We start from the raw sequence: 22513 nt of genomic DNA, 5'->3' as shown, positions 1-22513 counted from the left end.
TTTCCAACTTCAATCAAATATATAGTCATCACTTGGAAATTAAGGATTCAAAAGAAAGAACAGTAATTTAAAAAAGTTCCAGTCATCATAACCAAAAGGTTGTATATTTTATTCAATGTTTTGCATTAAGATGAACCAGAACTCAACCTTTTAGGGCTCTGTTCCTTCATTATGTCTGATGCAAACTCTGCAACATATTCCTCCCAGTCCATTGGAGGTACTGCTTGGTTGTTTGTGAAGGGATACCTTCAATGGCAAAAAACAATCTGAGGTCTCAGCACTAAGTTTAGGAACAAATGGATACAGACACATTGATATAAGAAGTTGAATGGAACATGAGGATGTCAAAGAGCTTAAATGTTGAACATGACAAGTCAGACACCAAAAAACCAACATTCCAACACTTAGCCAATGTGTAAGGAAATCATAGCATATCAATAGATTATGAATAAAAACCAAGTTACTAATATTTCTATTGTATGGATAATGAAATCAGATTCTCAGTAAAGTAAATAGATAATGGGGCAAATGTACATAATCAACATATCAAAGCACTATAAGTTGCAACATTTTCTGTGCTAGGGATACTGAAATCCACTCTTTAATAATAAAGTAAAAGATAACCATCTTGCTTTGTTATAATGTATAATGACATTGTGATGTAGTACCCATTTATCATGCATCCATGCTTTTAATTTTTATAAATAAAGTGAAGATAGTTGTGAAATCACCTTTGAAACTCTTCTTTCCTTTGGTGTCAATGGATCTGTTCTTTGCCATTTCTTTTATTACCTCTTGAACAACATATCGGTCTTGAAATCCAGCATCACCAGGACTCAATTCCACATGATGAGTGCTTGATAATGTAGTGAGCTCTACATCAATAGTCCTAGTTCCAGCCTAAGATATATTATCAATGTGTTACCAAAGCAAATGATGGTTATAGTGGCAATGACCCAAAAAAAAAAAAAAAAAAAAAAAAAAAAAAAAAAAAAAAAAAAAAATTTAACTGCAGTCATCACAGCCAAATGGATTACTGTTTCTTGCAGCAAACTAGAAGATACTAGGATCTATTAGTAATGACAGAAAAGCTAGCACATTTTAACATCATTTAAACAAGGTAGTTTCAGGAACCAATATATTCGCTTGCAGGAAACGAAATTATAAAAGCAAAGAGAGGGAAACTCACATCAATTTTCCAGACTTTGTTCTCAGCTTTCACCTGCACCAACGATCGGAGAATAAAAATCAAAGCAAATCTTAAAATTTCAGAACAAGCAACAAACTATTAGAAGAAGAAAAAAAAAAAAAAAAAACGAAATCAGAGGACTGAATCCAACGCAAATACCAATTTCTTAAGATTTTGAGCAACATCTTGGTGCACGATGATCTTGTCTAGGGTTTTCGGGCCGCCTACTGTGGCGGAGAGAGAGAGATGAAGAGAGTAGGGAAGTGGCGGGAAAAAGGGGCAGAAAAGGGCTTGAGCGTTGAGATAATGCACTCCCAAATTTACTCCTTTATTTTTACTTCATAACATGCCAAATAAATTTTGATATTTTTATAAATGTAAATTTAAAAAAAAGCGTCTACATATAAAAGTTGTGAAAGAAAGTAGAAGTTGAGAGTAAATATAATATTTTTCGTTTCAAAGGTTTCATATTTACAATAACTTCCCATTTCTTTTAAATAATTAAAAATAAGCATCTTAATTATTTTTTAAAACATTTAAAAAAATGTTAAATGTGTCAGATGAAATAGTGGTGATAGTACGTTATTTTCAATCAAGTATAATTGTGGATGAATAAAACACGACTTATTATGTGAGGTAATTAGTGTCCAAACAAAATCATGTGAACAATATATAACATCTCGAACTTAGTTTTTTAGGAAAAAAAAAAAGAAAAAAAGAAAAAAACATCCACTTGAGTTTTGAGGGACACTCAAAAGTCAAGATGATCACAAAGAAAAAACTCACTATTAAATTTGTTATTAGATACATGTAATGTAAATTATTAGAGATGTATTTTTTCCAAGAATTTAACCTCAAAAGGCTCAAACAAATAACATTTAAGTGTAAAGGAAAAAATTATTATTAGTACTTTTATAAAATGATTTGTTTCTTTTCGTAAAATTGAAAAAAAAAATGGTCTATGATGCATGTGATGTTTACTTCATTGTCATTCTACTTCAAGTAGTTTTAGTGGTTGAAAATTTTAAATTTTTAGACAATTCCCATGTTGACCTTATTTTCATGTGTGTAACATTTTATGGAGTGTGAAATAGAGGTAAAAACTTGTGGGAGACCGTGTTACGGGTCTCAAACCGTGAGACGGGTCAGATATTTGATTAATGAAGTTTATTATATGACCCATTAATAAAAAAATCCGATCCGTCTCACGAATTGAGATTTGTGAAACGATCTCACACAAGTGTTACCTTGAAATAGAAGGTGTTATTATACTGAAATTAGTTTTATGTTGTTTTCATAACTAATCATTTATTGTTCATGGGGAAGAAAACATATTTTTAAGATTGAACTGTGTAATACGCAAGAGTGGATTGCAGATCATCCCGACCCCGTCCACGCCCTCAAATAGGCATCATCAGATAGTGGTTGTGGGATTCCATTGTTACCCAAAATTTAAATATTCTATTGAGCGGTGCATCATGATTTGTTTGAAATTATTGTATGAGTATTTGTATCATTTTCGGTTGAATTAATGTGCTCGGAATCAATATTACGGAGTATTAGGAGGTAGTTCCACCACTTACAAGTAGAATTTGCAAGACCATATTTAAATAAAAATTGTGTCTTTTTTTTTTTTTTTTTTTTTTTTGACATTCCCATTTGGAAATGCGTACATTATATTCAATTGCATTTCAACTGATTGTATTTATTTAATTTGAATAAAGGTTAAATCAATCATTAAACTATACAAAAAATTTAATCAAGTAATTGTTATGAAACAAAATAAATAAATAAATAAACAATAAAAAAAATGAATGTCCAAGTTGAGTGAGTTTCGAACCCTCACCCTCTTGTGTAAAAAATGAGACTTTTTGCACCAAGTTACTTCAACTACAACTATTATAAGCTCTAAAGATTAGATTAAGTTTTATTATATAGCATTCGCGGTTGACAGATTCCAAAGAGCAAAATCCAAAGTTAGTAGAACACTTGGGCCCTGTTTGGTAAAAAATTAGCTTATAGGCCAATTTTGACTTATTTGACCATTATAAATTGTTTAATTTAGTTAAAATATCAATATTGGTAGGGAATACCCCGACTGCCATGCTGATTACCCCGACCGGTGCCTTCGTCCTTTCCTTCTTGTCTTTGCAAGTTGCAGGTCGGGTTGCTTGTGAAGAACCCTGTCGGTTCCCGACCGGGTAGTGCCCGATTGGCGTTGCCGACCACCGAACGGTAGCCCTTTAGCGAGAGAGCTGGTGAGAAACACGTACTCTACGCATTGACAGGCAGGGCACCCGGGAAGGTGACACGTGGTTGCTACGTGGGAGGTATGCCGGACGGCCGGATTTGTGTCTCCGGCTCCGCGGCTATAAATACCCGCGATAGCAACAGTGTGAGGGACTTTTGGACGATCGATAGGTTGTTGTTAGAGAATCCCGACCGCAGTCAGTCAGTACTCAGAGCAACCAAGTAGATTGTACTTAGGGCCTTCATTGTGATCAATAAGAGTTATTTAACTGTTTTAATTGGTCTCATTTTATTTAATTATCGCATTACGTGGCAATTAACACTATCAAATATAAATGTTTGGTTAATTAGCTTTTTACAACTCCAAAAGACTAAAATTCAAAAAGCTACTCCAAGCAACTTTTTCAATTAGCTTTTTGAGAAAAGAAATTATACCAAACAGCTATCAACTAACAGCTAATTTACCAAACAGTTTTCTACAAGCAGCTAATGTTATCAACTATTTATATCATCTAATTAACACAATCAGCTAACAGCTAACAGTCATTTTACCAAACAGGGCCTTGACCTGAACGGATGGAAAGCCATTATGGCGCCGGATCTACCAGCTAGGCTAGCTTTAATATCTGTCCACCCTAAGCAATATATAATATTTGTTTATTATCAGTCTCCCCCTTAGGGAATCCTCAATAGTTGGAAATTTTTCTTCAAATTTTTGTGGGCCCCAACTTCTACTATCTCACTCAATCACAAAAACTCTTCTTCCCATTAATTTTAAGTTTTTTCACAACTTTTTGTGTACCCATCATTTTATATCCATATTTAATTATTTCTTTATTTATTTAATTTATAAATTTATAATTTATAATTTTTAAATAAATATATATGAATGAACATATGTAAATATGAAAACTAAAAAGTAAATACCAGTCAAGGTTCCTCGAGTTTGGTGGTTTCACCACCTATAGTTCCTAACTTTCGTAATTACCATTCGTGGTCCTCCGAGTTGTAAAAACTGACTTGCTGCCATCCTTCCGTTAGTTTCTGCCGTCTAAGCCGTCAAAAATAGGTGTAAAAATGTCATTTGCCATATTGATCATTGTACTGCCACAGCTAGTGTTGCTCCGGCTAAGCTACGCAGAAAAAGGACATGAAGGGGGAGATGAGATAAGGCAAGAGCAAACTAAGCTATCCAAAACTGTGCTCCATTAGCTTCAAGAACTCACGAAAATCAATGTTCCCACCTTTGTTGTCATCATACGCCATGATCATCTTCCTGCAATCCTCCTGCGAAAGCTTTGAGAAACCCATTCACCCATTCTGCAAAGGATCCTCTCCACCTTGTTTTTGTCTATGAACCCATCATCATTCTCATCAAACACGCCAAAGCCATCGCCATTCTCATACTGTGGTGTAGCTATAGCAACAAGGAAATCACTTGCAGCATCCCCAGGCCATACCCATCCCATACGAATACATAAATGTGATTGTGTATATTACTAACTGAGTTATTGGGTTTGGTGGCCGATGATTTATACGGACAAGCTAAAGGAACCCTTGCAGGTTTTTGATACTCCTTCCCAAATAATCTGTAAACCTTTGCCTGAAAAAAACAAATCACAAAACAAGTAGGCCAGATTGAAACAACCACCCAACAATTCCAAGCCTTGATCTTGAAAACCCCAACAATCAATTTTGAAAGCCATCTGTAGAAAGATGCGTGTGAAGCTTTTACCATGATGAAATCAAAGAGAAGGGGCAAAAGGTTGACAATTGGAACAAGGAAGAGCAGTAACAGACATGCCAAGCAAACCTATTTTTCGTGAAATTGAGAATCGAAGTTGAATCAATAAGTTGAATTTGGAGATGAGGGTTCACTGGAAACACCCACCACCACACCGGAAGCCACTGCTCAGCCTCGACCACCGTCAACCACCGCTGGATCTGCTCGCCTCGCGTCAACTGTTCGTCGGAAAGAAACAAAAGGTCGTCGTTCGTCGTTGCTGCTTCGCCGCTGACCCATCTTACCCGTCGACTAAGAGAGAGAGAAAGAGAGATCAGCCACCGAAAACAGAAGGTGTCGGCATCGATCTGCTGGGTTGCCTTCGTGCCCTGCTCGTTGGGAAGAACGGAGGTCGCCGGAGGAAATGAGAGCGTCGCAAGATCCGTTGCTTCTCGTCTTCTGCTCGCCGGCCGAGAGAGAAAAGGAGAAGGACGACGGTGGGTGAGAAGAGAAGAAGAGACAAGGATGGTGGTGTTGTTGGTCTTCTCTGTTGCCGCCATTCTAATGGCTCGCCGGGAAAGAAGTTCGTTGCCGACAGCTAGCTGCTCCTCTATGTGAGATAACAAAAAATACATAAAAAAGAATTATATATGACAAATGACATTTTTACCCTTTCTTTTGACGGCTTAGACGGCAGGAACTAACGGGAGGATAGCAACAGGTCAATTTTCGCAACTCGGAGGACCACGGATGGTAATTACGGAAGTTAGGGACTATAGATGGTGAAATTAAAAAATAAACTATGCTGCCGTTGAATCTTATTCTTTCTCTGTTTAAAAATAAAATAACAATAATTAACATTAAAATTAGCTATAATTAAATTTAACAGCTAGTGAACATAAAATTAGCATTAAAATTAAACTACAATAATTAATAGTACAAATACGGAAAAGTTTGGCAAAGTTTCTGACATGCAACCTCAATTTGCAGGAGGACAAGTTTGGCAAAAGTTTCCCATCCCAACTGTCAAACTAATTTTAATGTCTCAATTGAATGCAGTAATAGGAGCAGGCCGGAGGGCAAGCTAAGGGCTTTGAATTTAACCGGGCTTTGAATTTAGTAGTTAGTACTATGCGAGCCAGCCAAGGGGTACAGTCTTGTTGCATACTAACTAGTCACTAGTCAGTCAGCTCCAAAAACGTAACTGTGCCAATTCAATCACAAACTTAATCAATTTAATTTACATATATATTAGCATCAATTCAATTTCTTACCCATTACGAATTATTTTCACAAGTTGCAAAAAAAAAAAAAACAAGCCCTTTAGCTCAAGAATCAAAATAATAATAACACGGAGTATTATATTAATTGCATACCGAGCTTTCATTATGGTCACTTCATTCCCGATCATGAGCTGAGTATAGGATCAGTCAATGGATGAATAACATGTGCTTCTAACACTTCACATTCCACCCTGTGATCCACCAGAGCAAAGCAAAATAATCTCAATGAATAAAAACAAATGCAGTCAAATGAGAATGAAGTAAAACAAATTCAGTTAGAGCTACCTGATGTAGAATGACATTACAGTGGAGTAAAACAAACAAATTCATTCATTTATAGGAAATAATTAACAACTAAGAAAATGACAGGCAGTGGCTTATAGCCTATATAAACGCACACATAATACTTGAGCTTGCTTAGCATTACACACAGCACATCTCATCAGTCTGCAAATTAGAAGACATACACACAATGAAAATTACTTTAAGTTTACTTATTTTCTTTTTACTTGTAACCAAGAGTTACCAAAAAAACCAATGGGATGGCTTTGGTTTGGCACTCATATGGCCCCCAGGCTATTGTGCTTCCCTTGGTACCCGTTGCGTAGTGAGTAAGGTGAAATCCGATTTCACCATCCATGGTCTATGGCCATTTGTCAACTCCGGAGCAACGCTTGGGCCTGAACAAAATTCAAAACCATATCAGCCAGTAAGTACCATTTTTATTTTATTTTATATTCAACGATTTTACTTCAATATCATTATAATATAACGCATGCATGTTGCAGATTCCAAAGAATTCTCCGCTCTTCAATCCACTCACTGCAAATTGGCCTAGTATTGAAGTAAACAAACCTGATGATGGTTTTTGGGCACACGAGTGGAATAACCATGGCAGGGCTTCCTTTACCCTCTTCAATCAAACTCAATACTTCGCTAAAGCACTGGATCTGTTGCACAGGAACAATATCGCGCGTGTTTTACAAAATGGTGGAATTGCTCGCGGTCACCAGTACAATGATACCCAGATTCTTAAAGCAATCCGTCGTGCTTTAAATGTGGATGTCAAAATTCAATGCACAGCAAAGTACCTCGTCGAGGTTAGAATCTGCTTTGATCAAGCTGCAAAAGCCATGATCAACTGTAACACCAAAGGCATCAGAGGATACTGCCCAAAAAGCTTTACCTTCAAATAAGCTTTGGATGTTTTGGATTTTAGAAAATAATAAATAAATGTTGAATGGTTTACTAGTTGATGTTATTTTGTGTAAGTCACCACCTGAATTTCCTAAAAACGAATATATATAGTTTGCTTTAACTTAATTGCAGTTTATACAGACATATATTATATTGCATACCAAATTTTGAAAGCTGCGTGCAAAACTCTCATTATGGTCATTTCCGGGCTGAGTACAGGAGCAGTCAGTGGATGAATCACAAGCCTTGATTGTACTGGCTTCTAACACTCAGATCATATTCCACCCTGTGATCAAGCTAGAAAAGCAAATCTCAATCAAAATACATGCATGCAGTCTAGGATCTATTACATTTTCTGAGAAACGTTTACTTTAGGAACATTGAATTTGGAGTTACAACAATAATTTCTCTTCCTAATAGTTAAAACTATCATTAATTTTCGACAGTAATGATAAAATCATGCATGGTTCCATTTCCAGACTCCAGTTACCCCTTGTTTCATTCTCTTGTATATTTCTTTCCCAGCCCCCATTTTTATATTTCAGTATGAAGCTAGTGTGAGCTAGCTAAACAGTTCACAAAGAGACCAATGAATTAAAATTCTGCTTGTATAAAACAAATGCAACACCAAACTTACGAAGCCAATGCATACTGACACTTCACATATCATTTCATACCTACCTAATTAATAGCGTGTTCGTTAGCCATAATGCTACTCAATCTGTGAGACTGTGACACATCATTACCACCATTAGTGTCTCGACAGCCCGCCCCTCAAAACATCATCCATCAGCAGGAAGTTTGTAGGAGGGAGAATGAGCCCTGCAATTAGTAGTTCCTTAATAGAGTCATATTTTTTGTGGAGTGCATGACCAACCAGTCAAATTAAATGATATAAACATTTTCAAAGAAAAAGCAAGAACATTATAAAATTCTGTTGTCATTTAATAAGCTAGAAAATTCTAAGTTAACTGTATAATAATAATTCAGCTGTATGTTAACTGCAGTTACAACCCTTAGCTGTTGTCCATAAATGGTGTTCCTATCATTTATACTAATCAAGAAAGGGGCAACTTTGAAATAACAGCATATAACATATCCCCACCGTACAAGAAACAACAGAAAAAGAGATCAAAATATCAAAGAAGGTGAAAAAGGGAAAAGTAGAAACTAAGAGCATTGACATGATATTGAAAAGAACATTTAGTTTGTTAGACCAAAGAAGAAAAACATCTTTTGAGACCATTAAAACTAATAATTAAACTATCACAATCTCAGATATTCCTGAGACTGCTGCTCGCATCCTTAGAAGGAAAGTAGCATAAGTTGGAAACACAGACAGACAATTCAATAAAGAATATGATTTCCAAATTAATACAAGGTCCGAAAGAAAAAAGGAAATCAGTTCATGTGATGGTTTGGAAAACAAGCACTGAGAATGATTTCTTTTCTCATACAAGTACAAGTAACATTCCTAGAACTAGTAGTGTTATAACAGTAATCATGCCAATTCTAATCAAACTAACAGTGCTGGGACAAAATACATGAATTCATTATTGAGAAGATTCTGTTTCAAGACAAATTCCTCATCAGTTTATGCTCTGAAATCCAACCCTTCGTCTTGTGAACATCAACAGATAGAGCCACGCATTGCAAAGGCGGTTCCATGGAATGGGCACACAAGGGCTGTCTAATTTACTATGGACATATATGATTACAGATGATTGCAGATATTATTCAAAGTTGCAAGCCAGCATTATATTATTCATTCCCTACTGTTTACTGTGGACATATATGATTACAGAAATTCACATGTGGGTAACCCCAACATAAGCAAATGCAATAGCTGGATGGATTCAAAATAACAAAAACGTTTGATTTCCTAAACAGAGGAGGATGAGGAGTTCAACATATTAAAAATTGAAGCAAAAATCCTCCTTTCCGCTATGTATTAATCCATCCTCCCAAGTGCGCGCTCAAGCTAACACAACACTACAAGAAAATCCGACAGCAATAAGTTGATAGGTGCAACTAAGTAAAATACCCGGACTGCCTAGCCAACCTGTAACAAAAGATGTGCACAAAAAGGTATAATGAGCAAACCCCAGATTTAGTTTGGGTACGTCCTTTGCACCACCTAGTCACCTACATTCATAGGGATGCTGAATTGAAGGGTACAGACCAAGATTCGGTATTTTTAAAAACTTCTGACCAAGGGTGAGTGGCTTAATATTAGGATAAGGAGTTTGACATGAGAGTGATTAAAGAAGTGGGACTACAAGTGGAAAAGACCCGAACTCTTAAATGCACTTCTTTTAGACAAGATTCATTGAAACAACTATAATGCGATGCACTTCTTTTAGACAAGATTCATGGAAAAAACTATATTGTGTTAGCAGATGACAGGATATCATAGCAAATAGGTCATGAAAGAAGCTTTCTTTTCGGATCGGGTCGGATCCACATAGCAATTTCACCCATGTAAAATGATGAAACTACTGCTTAGTTGCATTCAGGACTGAAATTCTCTGCAAGACTGCAACACTAAGCTCAATAAGTTAGAACAAATCAAGAAAGAATGGAAACTTTGCAATAACCGCACATAACATATCAACAACAAGAAACGAATAGATAAAGAGTTCAAAGAAGAAACTAAAAGCATTGACATCAAAATTCAAAACAAACATTTAGTATGCCCAAAGTAGACAAACATTTTTTGAGACCAATAAAAATTCATAATTACACTATGACTATCTATCTCGATCACATAGTCCTGAGATTGCTGCTCGCATCCTTAGAAGGAAAGCATTAAACCACTAGCAAGCATAAGCTGGAAACATAGACAGACAATTCAATTGCAGCAAAAGCCAGTTGCACATACAATAAAGAATATGATTTCAAAAATAATACAAGGTCAGAAAGAAAAAAAGGAGAATGCTTTCTTTTCTCATACAAGTACAAGTAACATTCCGAACTAGTTTTGTTATAATAGAAATCATGCCAATTATAATCAAACTAACAGTGCTGGGTCACAATACATGGATTCATTATAAAAACATTCTGTTTCAAGAAAAAAATTCTTCATCAGCACAGTTTATGCTCTGAAATCAAACCGTTTGTCTTGTGAACATCAACGGATAGAGCCACGCATTGAGAAGGAGATTCCATTGGCATGCAAGGGCTGTCTCTTGCGATCACAAGATTCAAGAAAATGATCACTTGTTTGCTAATACACAATAAGCAGTTGACATGAACATTATTTTTTTCCCTGAAGAACTAAAATTTGGATCTTCTTCACCAAAATCAGGTACTGTCATGAAGTTTTGAGCAAGGCATTGAATATTTGAATTTGCTCTAGATTTGATGGATTTTAACACTAATTAGATCAATGGAATTCTACGAATTTGAGAAAATGAAAGTCGAAACATCAATTTCAGCATCAATGTATGCAGTGCATGCAAGGTGTACATATAAGAGTCTATAAAAGCTACTATTAAACTTTACATCCATAGATAGTTGCAATGTAGAAGTGTGCCTGCAAATACTACTTATTGTGCGTTTCATTCTTAAAACATTTTCAGACTCTCACTGTAAGCTAGAAAGCACTCACTTGAATGGGTATTAATATTATCGATTCTCTTCTTTTTTTCTCCAGTTACCAAATCAATGGAAACTAAGTGTGGCTCACGATCATCCTCTTCAGCACCCATCCGACATATGAGCAAATGACGATCCTGATTCCAAATTTGCATTGGCTTCCAAAAATCATCTCCACTGTCAAACCATGCATATTTATGCCAATTAACATCACTATCATTTTCAATCATTAGCCAAACCTCCCAATGATTCTCCTTTTCCGGATAACCAATCACAGCAATATTGTCATTCATAACCGAAACCACGCATCTTATAAAACCTTTCCCTCCATTCCCATATTGTCCTGGTGGATTAAATGGCAAACTAATTGTCCCAAAAGTCTCAGCACTCATGTCAAACCAAAGCAAATAATGCTTTATCTCATCACCGGGGTATGCATAAAGATACCAATAATACTTTCCTTTCAAGTAAATATCATAATCAGGCCTTGACCACAAAGGATCGAAGTGAGGATATGGATTAATTTCTCTCCAACCCCATAAATTACCAACCTGGCTACAAACCATTACCTTGTATTCACATCCATCTGCACCCCAAACAATGACAACCTTCCCTGTCATGTTGTTACAAAACCCAAATCCAATCATTTCTTCCAACCGATCTAGAGGAAAATTGGGAGGTGGGGAGATAGGTGGTAACGCCTTAATTTCACGGGTGGATGGGTTCCATAGCAAGATATTCATAGTTCCATCAGTCCTAAGGGTAATTAGGCATAATATACCATCAATACACTTTACCTTCCTTATCCATGAACTTGGCAGGGCTAGGTCTACGCATCCAATCTCATCAGAATCCAATTCTTTGTAAACTAAACCAAATACTTCCTCACGCCAGGGCGGAAATTCTCTAAGCCCAATCTCACGCTGGAAAATGACATAGTCTCTACTCACCCGACTAATTTCATAGTGCTTGTGTTGGAAATGATTATCACTTTTTATTAAAAAATAGAAAAATTTACACACAGACTTAAATCGCATAAGAGACTTTACCGGCAATCTAGCCAAAATCTCGATCAGCAGCTCCCTTGGTAATTTGCAATTCTCCATTTTCTTTCGATTGAATGAATAGCTTTGTTTAGGGTAAAAGGGAAACGGTGGTGATTGCAATCTGGTAACCTGGATTAGTGGGCTGGCTTTGCAATTGGTAACCTGGATTACGTAACTGTGGGCTGGCCTAAGCGTGATCTTGGTGTAAACAAAGACTAACAATCGTCAATCATTGTTGTGTGGACCATATTTTATCTATTGTAAAATAATATACATTCAGTACAAAAATAATATACATTCAATATAAAAATAATGTATATTGTATACAATGGATGTACATTATTTTTGTTCTGAGTGTACATTATATTGTATAATGTACATTCAGTATAAAATTAATGTACATTTAATATAAAAATGTACTTTTTGTTATGGTCCACATAACGTTGTGTGGACCATGGTCCAGACAATAATTTGCCAACAATCGTTATGCTATGGACCAGTGTCCAGCATGCATTATGGATACGGTAATGGTGTCGTTAGTGGCACCGTTATCTTCTAATTTTTTTATTTTTTTATTTTTGTTTTTAAATTTCAAACCGCTTCGTTATAGGAGCATATGTTCATAATTTTATCACTATATGTTCATAATTATAAGTTCATAATGTCAAAGCTCTGTGTTCATAATTTCATAACTGTACATTCATACTTCCATAAATGTACATTCATAATTCCGTAACTGTACATTCATAATTCAATAACTGTAAATTCATAATTTTCGAAACTCTATGTTCATAATTTTAGTGCTCTATGTTCATAATATTATCACTATATGTTCATAATTGTAAGTTCATAATGTCAGAGCTCTGTGTTCATAATTCCATAACTGTACATTCATAATTCCATAAATGTACATTCATAATTCAATAACTGTAAATTCATAATTTTCGAAGCTCTATGTTCACAATTTTAGAGCTCTATGTTCACAGCATAATTTGCGAAGACTAATCTCAGTTCGTTCCGGGAGGTAAGGGAGCTGGCTGATCTGGCTATAGTGTTTGAGTCTTTTAGATTATATTTTTTTGTATTCATATTGGTGCTTTAGATATCTTTATATTCGAATAAATACATAACTAAAAAAAGAATATTAGTAATCATTCTAATTCAATCATACTACCAATCATGCAAAATACTTACACTAAGGCTCCATTTGGAAAGCAAGAAAATGACTTTTGGAAAATGTTTTTCGGAAAATGACTCATTTTCCAAAAGCACATTTTCTTTTCCAGTGTTTGGCTACACAATGAAAAACTGTTTTTGTGTATTTGATTCATTTTCCGTAAAATGAGTAGGAAAAAAAAAAATTGAATATTTCAAAATTTAAATTGATTTATACTGTGGACATATATGATTACAGATGATTGCAGATATTATTCAACGTTGCAAAGGCAATTCAAAGTTGCAAGCCAGCATTATATTATTCATCCCCTACTGTTTACTGTGGACATATATGATTACAGAAATTCACATGTGGGTAACCCCAACATAAGCAAATGCAATAGCTGGATGGATTCAAAATAACAAAACCATTTGATTTCCTAAACAGAGGAGGATGAGGAGTTCAACATATTAAAAATTGAAGCAAAAATCCTCCTTTCCGCTATGTATTAATCCATCCTCCCAAGTGCGCGCTCAAGCTAACACAACACTACAAGAAAATCCGATAGCAATAAGTTGATAGGTGCAACTAAGTAAAACACCCGGACTGCCTAGCCAACCTGTAACAAAAAATGTGCACAAAAAGGTATAATGAGCAAACCCCAGATTTAGTTTGGGTCCTTTGCACCACCTAGTCACCTACATTCATAGGGATGCTGAATTGAAGGGTACAGACCAAGATACAGTATTTTTAAAAACTTCTGACCAAGGGTGGGTGGCTTAATATTAGGAAAAAGGAGTTTGACATGAGAGTTATTAAAGAAGTGGGACTACAAGTGGAAAAGACCCGAACTCTTAAATGCACTTCTTTTAGACAAGATTCATGGAAACAACTATAATGCGATGCACTTCTTTTAGACAAGATTCATGGAAACAACTATAATGTGATGAAACTACTGCTTAGTTGCATTCAGGACTGAAATCCTCTGCAAGACTGCAACACTAAGCTCGATAAGTTAGAAGTTAGAACAAATCAAGAAAGAATGGCAACTTTGCAATAACCGCACATAACATATCAACAACAAGAAACGAATAGATAAAGAGTTCAAAGTAGAAACTAAAAGCATTGACATCAAAACAATCATTTAGTATGCCCAAAGAAGACAAACATTTTTTGAGGCCATTAAAATTCATAATTACACTATGACTATCTATCTCGATCAGATAGTCCTGAGATTGCCGCTCGCATCCTTAGAAGGAAAGCATTAAACCACTAGCAAGCATAAGCTGGAAACATAGACAGACAATTCAATTGCAGCAAAAGCCAGTTGCACATACAATAAAGAATATGATTTCAAAAATAATACAAGGTCAGAAAGAAAAAAAGGAGAATGCTTTCTTTTCTCATACAAGTACAAGTAACATTCCAAGAACTAGTTTTGTTATAATAGAAATCATGCCAATTATAATCAAACTAACAGTGCTGGGTCACAATACATGGATTCATTATGAAAAGATTCTGTTTCAAGACAAAAATTCTTCATCAGCACCGTTTATGCTCAGAAATCAAACCGCTTGTCTTGTGAACATCAACGGATAGAGCCACACATTGAGAAGGAGATTCCATTGGCATGCAAGGGCTGTCTCTTGCGATCACAAGATTCAAGAAAATGATCACTTGTTTGCTAATACACAATAAGCAGTTGACATGAACATTATTTTTTTCCCTGAAGAACTAAAATTTGGATCTTCTTCACCAAAATCAGGTACTGTCATGAAGTTTCAAGCAATGCATTGAATATTTGAATTTGCTCTAGATTTGATGGATTTTAACACTAATTAGATCAATGGAATTCTACGAATTTGAGAAAATGAAAGTCGAAACATCAATTTCAGCATCTATGTATGCAGTGCATGCAAGGTGTACATATAAGAGTCTATAAAAGCTACTATTAAACTTTACATCCATAGATAGTTGCAATGTAGAAGTGTGCCTGCAAATACTACGTATTGTGTGTTTCATTCTTAAAACATTTTTAGACTCTCACTGTAAGCTAGAAAGCACTCACTTGAATGAGTATTAATATTATGGATTCTCTTCTTTTTTTCTCCAGTTACCAAATCAATGGAAACTAAGTGGGGCTCACGATCATCCTCTTCAGCACCCATCCGACATATGAGCAAATGACGATCCTGATTCCAAATTTGCATTGGCTTCCAAAAATCATCTCCATTGTCAAACCATGCATATTTATACCAATTAACATCACTATCATTTTCAATCATTAGCCAAACCTCCCAATGATTCTCCTTTTCCTGATAACCAATCAAAGCAATACTGTCATTCATAACTGAAACCACGCATCTTATAAAACCATTCCCTCCATCCTCATATTGTCCTGGTGGATTAAATGGCAAACTAATTGTCCCAAAAGTCTCGGCACTCATGTCAAACCAAAGCAAATAATGCTTTAGCTCATCACCTGGGTATGCATAAAGATACCAATAATACTTTCCTTTCAAGTAAATATCATAACCAGGACTTAACCACAAAGGATAGAAGTGAGGATATTGATTAATTTCTCTCCAAACCCACAAATTACCAACCTGGCTGCAAACCATTACCTTGTATACACATCCCTCTAACGAACTCCAAACAATGACAACCTTCCCGGTCATGTTGTTACAAAACCCAAATCCAATCACTTCTTTCAACCGATCTAGAGGAATATTGTGAGGTGGGGAGATAGGTGGTAATGCCTTAATTTCCCGGGTGGATGGGTTCCATATCAAGATATCCCTAGTTCCATCAATCCTACCGGCAATTAGGCATAATATACCATCAATACACTTTACATTCACTATACATGAACTTGGCAGGGCTAGGTTTACACATCCAATTTCATCAGAATCCAATTCTTTGTAAACTAAACCAAATACTTCCTCACGCCAGGGCGGATATTCCCTAAGCCCAATCTCACGCTGGAAAATGACATAATCTCTACTCACCCGACTAATTTCATAGTGTTTGTGTTGGAAATGATTATCACTTTTTATTAAAAAATAGAAGAATTTACACACAGACTTAAATCGCATAAGAGACTTTACCGGTAATCTCGCCAAAATCTCGATCAGGAGCTCCCTTGGAAATTTGCAGTTCTCCATTTTCTTTCGATTGAATGAATAGCTTTGTTAGGGTAAAAAGGAAACGGTGGTGATTGCAATCTGGTAACCTGGACTACGTAAATGTGGGCTAGCCTAAGCTTGATCTCGGAATAAACCACGACTAATCGGCTCAAAGAAAAATTGTCTTGAAATTTAACCTAAGTTCTTCTGAAATTCTTCCGAGTGCTCATTTTATCACTTGAACTGTCCCATTGACTTCTTAAGCAGATCTTTAGGCTATAGTATTTGAGCTTTTTAGATTTTTTTATTTTATTTTTTTATTCCTATTAGTGTTTTAGATGTCTTTATATTAGAATAAATCGTCTTAATTTTTTGTTTTTGTATTTTAAAAACATTTATTTCTATTTTAGAATCATAGATAACCAAAAAGCAATATTAGTAATCATTATAATTTCACCCAATTATCAAACATAAAAAAAACTTTAACCAAAATCCATTACAATTACCAAGTATTTAATTCTCATTCCAGTTCCGATTCTCATATGCCAACCAAACACACCCTTAATTAAAGCAGGGGAAGGTATTTAATTTTTAAAAATTGCCTGGCAAATTATTTTGTGGACCCGAATTCAAAGCGCATATTGATATTTGGTAGTAATAATTTTTTCATACATATTTCATGTGTTGTGAAATTATGTCGTATATTTTCATGTGAAAATATTTAAGTCTTCTATAATAATAATAATAATAATAATAATAATAATAATAGTTAATTATCGAAATGGTCCCTTGACTATAGCGAAATTATCAATTTGGCCCTTGACTATTTTTTTAACCAATTAAGTCCTTCAACTTTAAAAATCTTAACCAATTTGGTCCTCTGTTTGTTTGACTGTTAGTCAACCGTTAACTTGGGACCAAATTGGTAATTTCCTATAGTCAAGGGACCATTTTGGTAATTAACTTTAATGGTCGGCAATTCTGTTCGGTTTTCTTGAACCGTATCGTACCAAACTAGTTAAATTCGGTAATATACCGAACAACCGAACAATAATAGATTCTTGTATACCAAATGGTTCAGTAAAAACTCGAACCTAACTGAATTGTTCAGTAAAAACCGAACCGAATATCGTTTTTGTGGACCCCAACATCCATCGCATCATCCACTATCTCATTCAATTACAAAAACTCTTCTTCTCATTAGTTTTAAGTTTTTCACAACTTTTTGTGTACCCATTATTTTATCTCCATATTTTAATTAATTATTTATTTATTTAATTTATAAATTTATAATTTTTAAATAAAGATATATGAATGAACATATGTAAATATGAAAACTAAACATATATATAGGCAAACTTAAAAATTAAAAAAAAAAAAAAAAAAAAAAAGAACTATGCTGCCGTTGAATCTCATTCTTTCTCTGTTTAAAAATAAAATAACAATAATTAACATTAAAATTAACAGCTAGTGAAAATAAAATTAACATTAAAATAAAACTACAATAATTAATAGTACAAATACGGAAAAGTTTGGCAAAGTTTCTGACATGCAACCTCAATTTGCAGGAGGACAAGTTTGGCAAAAGTTTCCCATCCCAATTGTCAAACTAATTTTAATGTCTCAATTGAATGCAGCAATAGGAGCAGGCCGGAAGGCAAGCTAAGGGCTTTGAATTTAGTAGTTAGTACTATGAGAGCCAGCCAAGGGGTACAGTCTTGTTGCATACTAACTAGTCACTAGTCAGTCAGCTCCAAAAACGTAACTGTGCCAATTCAATCACAAACTTAATCAATTTAATTTACATATATATTAGCATCAGTTCAATTTCTTACCCATTACGAATTATTTTCACAAGTTGCAAAGAAAAAAAAAAACAAGCCCTTTAGCTCAAGAATCAAAATAATAATAACACGGAGTATTATATTAATTGCATACCGAGCTTTCATTATGGTCACTTCATTCCCGATCATGAGCTGAGTATAGGATCAGTCAATGGATGAATAACATGTGCTTCTAACACTTCACATTCCACCCTGTGATCCACCAGAGCAAAGCAAAATAATCTCAATGAATAAAAACAAATGCAGTCAAATGAGAATGAAGTAAAACAAATTCAGTTAGAGCTACCTGATGTAGAATGACATTACAGTGGAGTAAAACAAACAAATTCATTCATTTATAGGAAATAATTAACAACTAAGAAAATGACAGGCAGTGGCTTATAGCCTATATAAACGCACACATAATACTTGAGCTTGCTTAGCATTACACACAGCACATCTCATCAGTCTGCAAATTAGAAGACATACACACAATGAAAATTACTTTAAGTTTACTTATTTTCTTTTTACTTGTAACCAAGAGTTACCAAAAAAACCAATGGGATGGCTTTGGTTTGGCACTCATATGGCCCCCAGGCTATTGTGCTTCCCTTGGTACCCGTTGCGTAGTGAGTAAGGTGAAATCCGATTTCACCATCCATGGTCTATGGCCATTTGTCAACTCCGGAGCAACGCTTGGGCCTGAACAAAATTCAAAACCATATCAGCCAGTAAGTACCATTTTTATTTTATTTTATATTCAACGATTTTACTTCAATATCATTATAATATAACGCATGCATGTTGCAGATTCCAAAGAATTCTCCGCTCTTCAATCCACTCACTGCAAATTGGCCTAGTATTGAAGTAAACAAACCTGATGATGGTTTTTGGGCACACGAGTGGAATAACCATGGCAGGGCTTCCTTTACCCTCTTCAATCAAACTCAATACTTCGCTAAAGCACTGAATCTGTTGCACAGGAACAATATCGCGCGTGTTTTACAAAATGGTGGAATTGCTCGCGGTCACCAGTACAATGATACCCAGATTCTTAAAGCAATCCGTCGTGCTTTAAATGTGGATGTCAAAATTCAATGCACAGCAAAGTACCTCGTCGAGGTTAGAATCTGCTTTGATCAAGCTGCAAAAGCCATGATCAACTGTAACACCAAAGGCATCAGAGGATACTGCCCAAAAAGCTTTACCTTCAAATAAGCTTTGGATGTTTGGGATTTTAGAAAATAATAAATAAATGTTGAATGCTTTACCTATTTGATGTTATTTTGTGTAAGTCACCACCCGAATTTCCTAAAAACGAATATATATAGTTTGCTTTAACTTAATTGCATTTTATACATACATATATTACATTGCATGCCAAACTTTGAAAGCTGCTGCAAAACTCTCATTATGGTCATTTCCGGGCTGAGTACGGGAGCAGTCAGTGGATGAATCACAAGCCTTGATTGTACTGGCTTCTAACACTTGGATCATATTCCACCCTGTGATCAAGCTAGAAAAGCAAATCTCAATCAAAATACATGCATGCAGTCTAGGATCTATTACATTTTCTGAGAAACGTTTACTTTAGAGGGAACATTGAATTTGGAGTTACAACAATAATTTCTCTTCCTAATAGTTAAAACTATCATTAATTTTGGACAGTAATGATAAAATCATGCATGGTTCCATTTCCAGACTCCAGTTACCCCTTGTTTCATTCTCTTGTATATTTGTTTCCCAGCCCCCATTTTTATATTTCAGTATGTAGCTAGTGCGAGCTAGCTAAACAGTTCACAAAGAGACCAATGAATTAAAATTCTGCTTGTATAAAACAAATGCAACACCAAACTTACGAAGCCAATGCATACTGACACTTCACATATCATTTCATACCTACCAAATTAATAGCGTGTTCGTTAGCCATAATGCTACTCAATCTGTGAGACTGTGACACATCACTACCACCATTAGTGTCTCGACAGCCCGCCCCTCAAAACATCATCCATCAGCAGGAAGTTTGTAGGAGGGAGAATGAGCCCTGCAATTAGTAGTTCCTTAATCGAGTCATATTTTTTGTGGAGTGCATGACCAACCAGTCAAATTAAATTATAAAAACATTTTAAAAGAAAAAACATTATAAAATTCTGTTGTCATTTAATAAGCTATAAAATTCTAAATTCAATCACGTCATTGGAAATTTTAGTAAATTCATCTATGACAACAAACATCCTGACCAGGTAAAAAAATTGAAGCAAAAATCATCCTTCCCGGCACCTGATGTTCACACCAGAGAAAAGAAGGGTAATTCAATAACTCTTTCGGATCCGCATAGCAATTTCACCCATGTTACTACCGATCTAAGTTGAGTGATTCTTTGGCCTTATCTTATTTAGGAGTTTATCTGCTCCAAAAGTAGAATCTGGCCAGAAAACTAAAAACATGAAAATGCTTTAGAGTAGATTGCAGGAACAAGCCTCTTTCTCAACAACCCGAAAAAAAAAAAAAAAAACACACACACACACACACACACACATTCAGCTGAGCCAAACTCAGACATGTCAGAAACTCACAGAAACATGTTGAAACTTCTTTGACCATGTTAGACAACTGTTTAAAAAGTCAGATTTTGATGCATGTCACTATGTCAGACACCCAAAAAATAAAACCAACAGTCAAACACTTTCCCAATTGTGTAAGGAATGGAAATACATCTAGGATATATAGATAGTAAAAACTCCACATAAATAGATTATGAATAAAAACCAAGTTACTAAAATTTCATTTGTATGGACAATGAAATCAGATTCTCACTAAAGTAAATAGATAATGGGGCAAATGTACATAATTAACATATCAAAGCGCTATAAGTTGCAACATTTTCTGTGCTAGGGATATTGAAATCTACTCTTTAATAATAAAGTAAAAGATAACCATCTTGCTTTGTTATAATGTATAATGCCGACAAGACCTTGTAGTCTAATGACACCCGGGTTGGACTCCCATATGAGAGGATCTCGTAATTTACTCATTTCCATAAAGGAGCCGAATGAAACCAGATACTACATTGTAATAGAGTTAGTAGCATTCTAAAAAAAATGTATAATGCCATTGTGATGTAGTACCCATGTATCATGTATCCATGCTTTTAAGTTTTATAAATAAAGTGAAGATAGTTGCGAAATCACCTTTGAAACTCTTCTTTCCTTTGGGGTCAATTGGTCTATTCTTTGCCATTTCTTTTATTACCTCTTGAACAACATATCGGTCTTGAAATCCAGCATCACCAGGACTCAATTCCACATGATGAGTGCTTGATAATGTAGTGAGCTCTACATCAATAGTCCTAGTTCCAGCCTGAGATGTATTATCAATGTGTTACCAAAGCAAATGATGGTTATAGTGGCTATGACCAAAAAAACAAAAAAAACAAAAAAAACACTTCACCTGCAGTCATCACAGCCAAATGGATTACTGTTTCTTGTAGCAAACTAGAATACACTAGCATCTATTATTAATGACAGAAAAGCTAGCACATTTTAACACCTTTTAAACAAGGTTGTTTCTGTATCCAATATATTCACATGCACAAAACGAAATTATCAAAGCATAAAAAGAGGGAAGCTCACATCAATTTTCCACACTTTGTTCTCAGCTTTCACCTACAGCAGCAATTAACAGATGAAATAGTACAAAATAATTTTAAATAAATATCAGTAAATAAGTACAAAATGGTGATTAGTGAGAACGAATTACCTTATCGGCAGTGGCCCCAAATATCTGCCGGATAAGGGCCATAATTAGGGTTTTCTTACCCGACCCTGATGGCCCGTAAAACAGCAAATGCGGGCAATCTTTTTTCTGTAACCTAGAAACAATCGGAGAATAAAAATCAAAGCAAATCTTAAAATTTCAGAACAAGTAACAAACTATTAAAAAAACAAAACAAAACAAAACAAAAACCCCGAAATCAGAGGACTGAATCCAACGCAAGTACCAATTTCTTAAGATTTTGAGCAACATCTTGGTGCACGATGATCTTGTCTAGGGTTTTCGGAGCACCTCTAGCAGCAAATTTCTTTTCAACAAATACGTACGCTATTAAGCATTCTCAAGTTATT

At 35.2% G+C, this 22513-nt stretch overlaps 6 protein-coding genes and 1 long non-coding RNA gene across 9 annotated transcripts in view; 2 read left to right on the top strand and 5 right to left on the bottom strand.

Annotated features, from left to right (window-relative positions):
• LOC109181521 (replication factor C subunit 3) overlaps positions 1-22513 on the bottom strand; it is a 52158-nt gene that overhangs the window by 1849 nt on the left and 27796 nt on the right. The window lies entirely within an intron of this gene.
• Positions 160-22448, bottom strand: LOC109181528 (replication factor C subunit 3-like). The gene is made up of 5 exons (XM_019331337.1): positions 22390-22448; positions 22149-22260; positions 1190-1222; positions 732-900; positions 160-246 (listed from the first exon to the last, which is right to left on the bottom strand). Exons 1-5 carry the CDS (start codon positions 22413-22415, stop codon positions 170-172), a joined length of 417 nt encoding a protein of 138 aa, XP_019186882.1. The 5' UTR covers positions 22416-22448; the 3' UTR covers positions 160-169.
• Positions 4608-5928, bottom strand: LOC109181525. The gene is made up of 2 exons (XM_019331335.1): positions 5175-5928; positions 4608-5042 (listed from the first exon to the last, which is right to left on the bottom strand). Exons 1-2 carry the CDS (start codon positions 5795-5797, stop codon positions 4985-4987), a joined length of 681 nt encoding a protein of 226 aa, XP_019186880.1. The 5' UTR covers positions 5798-5928; the 3' UTR covers positions 4608-4984.
• Positions 6056-8606, bottom strand: LOC109181530. The gene is made up of 5 exons (XR_002054214.1): positions 8324-8606; positions 7804-7939; positions 7301-7567; positions 6539-7125; positions 6056-6366 (listed from the first exon to the last, which is right to left on the bottom strand). It is a non-coding gene; the product is annotated as an uncharacterized LOC109181530 (long non-coding RNA).
• On the top strand, positions 6871-7898 carry LOC109181523 (ribonuclease S-2-like). The gene is made up of 3 exons (XM_019331332.1): positions 6871-7154; positions 7234-7637; positions 7788-7898. The coding sequence occupies exons 1-3, from the start codon at positions 6918-6920 to the stop codon at positions 7876-7878; spliced, it is 732 nt and encodes a 243-aa protein (XP_019186877.1). The 5' UTR covers positions 6871-6917; the 3' UTR covers positions 7879-7898.
• LOC109181529 lies at positions 14737-16792 on the bottom strand. Of its 2 annotated transcripts, none has more exons than XR_002054213.1 (2): positions 16549-16792; positions 14737-15125 (listed from the first exon to the last, which is right to left on the bottom strand). XR_002054213.1 is itself a non-coding variant. In XM_019331338.1 (2 exons), the coding sequence occupies exons 1-2, from the start codon at positions 16603-16605 to the stop codon at positions 15466-15468; spliced, it is 348 nt and encodes a 115-aa protein (XP_019186883.1). In that variant the 5' UTR covers positions 16606-16792; the 3' UTR covers positions 15260-15465. The 2 variants fall into 2 exon arrangements, 1 of the variants encoding a protein (XP_019186883.1); XM_019331338.1 differs by lacking the exon at positions 14737-15125 and adding an exon at positions 15260-15756.
• Positions 18505-19663, top strand: LOC109181526 (ribonuclease S-2-like). Its single transcript, XM_019331336.1, has 2 exons — positions 18505-19120; positions 19200-19663. The coding sequence occupies exons 1-2, from the start codon at positions 18884-18886 to the stop codon at positions 19605-19607; spliced, it is 645 nt and encodes a 214-aa protein (XP_019186881.1). The 5' UTR covers positions 18505-18883; the 3' UTR covers positions 19608-19663.

This window comes from Ipomoea nil, unplaced genomic scaffold, assembly GCF_001879475.1.
Source record: "Ipomoea nil cultivar Tokyo-kokei standard unplaced genomic scaffold, Asagao_1.1 scaffold1043, whole genome shotgun sequence".
Classification (NCBI taxonomy): Eukaryota; Viridiplantae; Streptophyta; class Magnoliopsida; order Solanales; family Convolvulaceae; genus Ipomoea; species Ipomoea nil.
The sequence above is the reverse complement of the archived record's forward strand: the minus strand, read 5'-3'. Positions and strand labels throughout refer to the sequence as shown.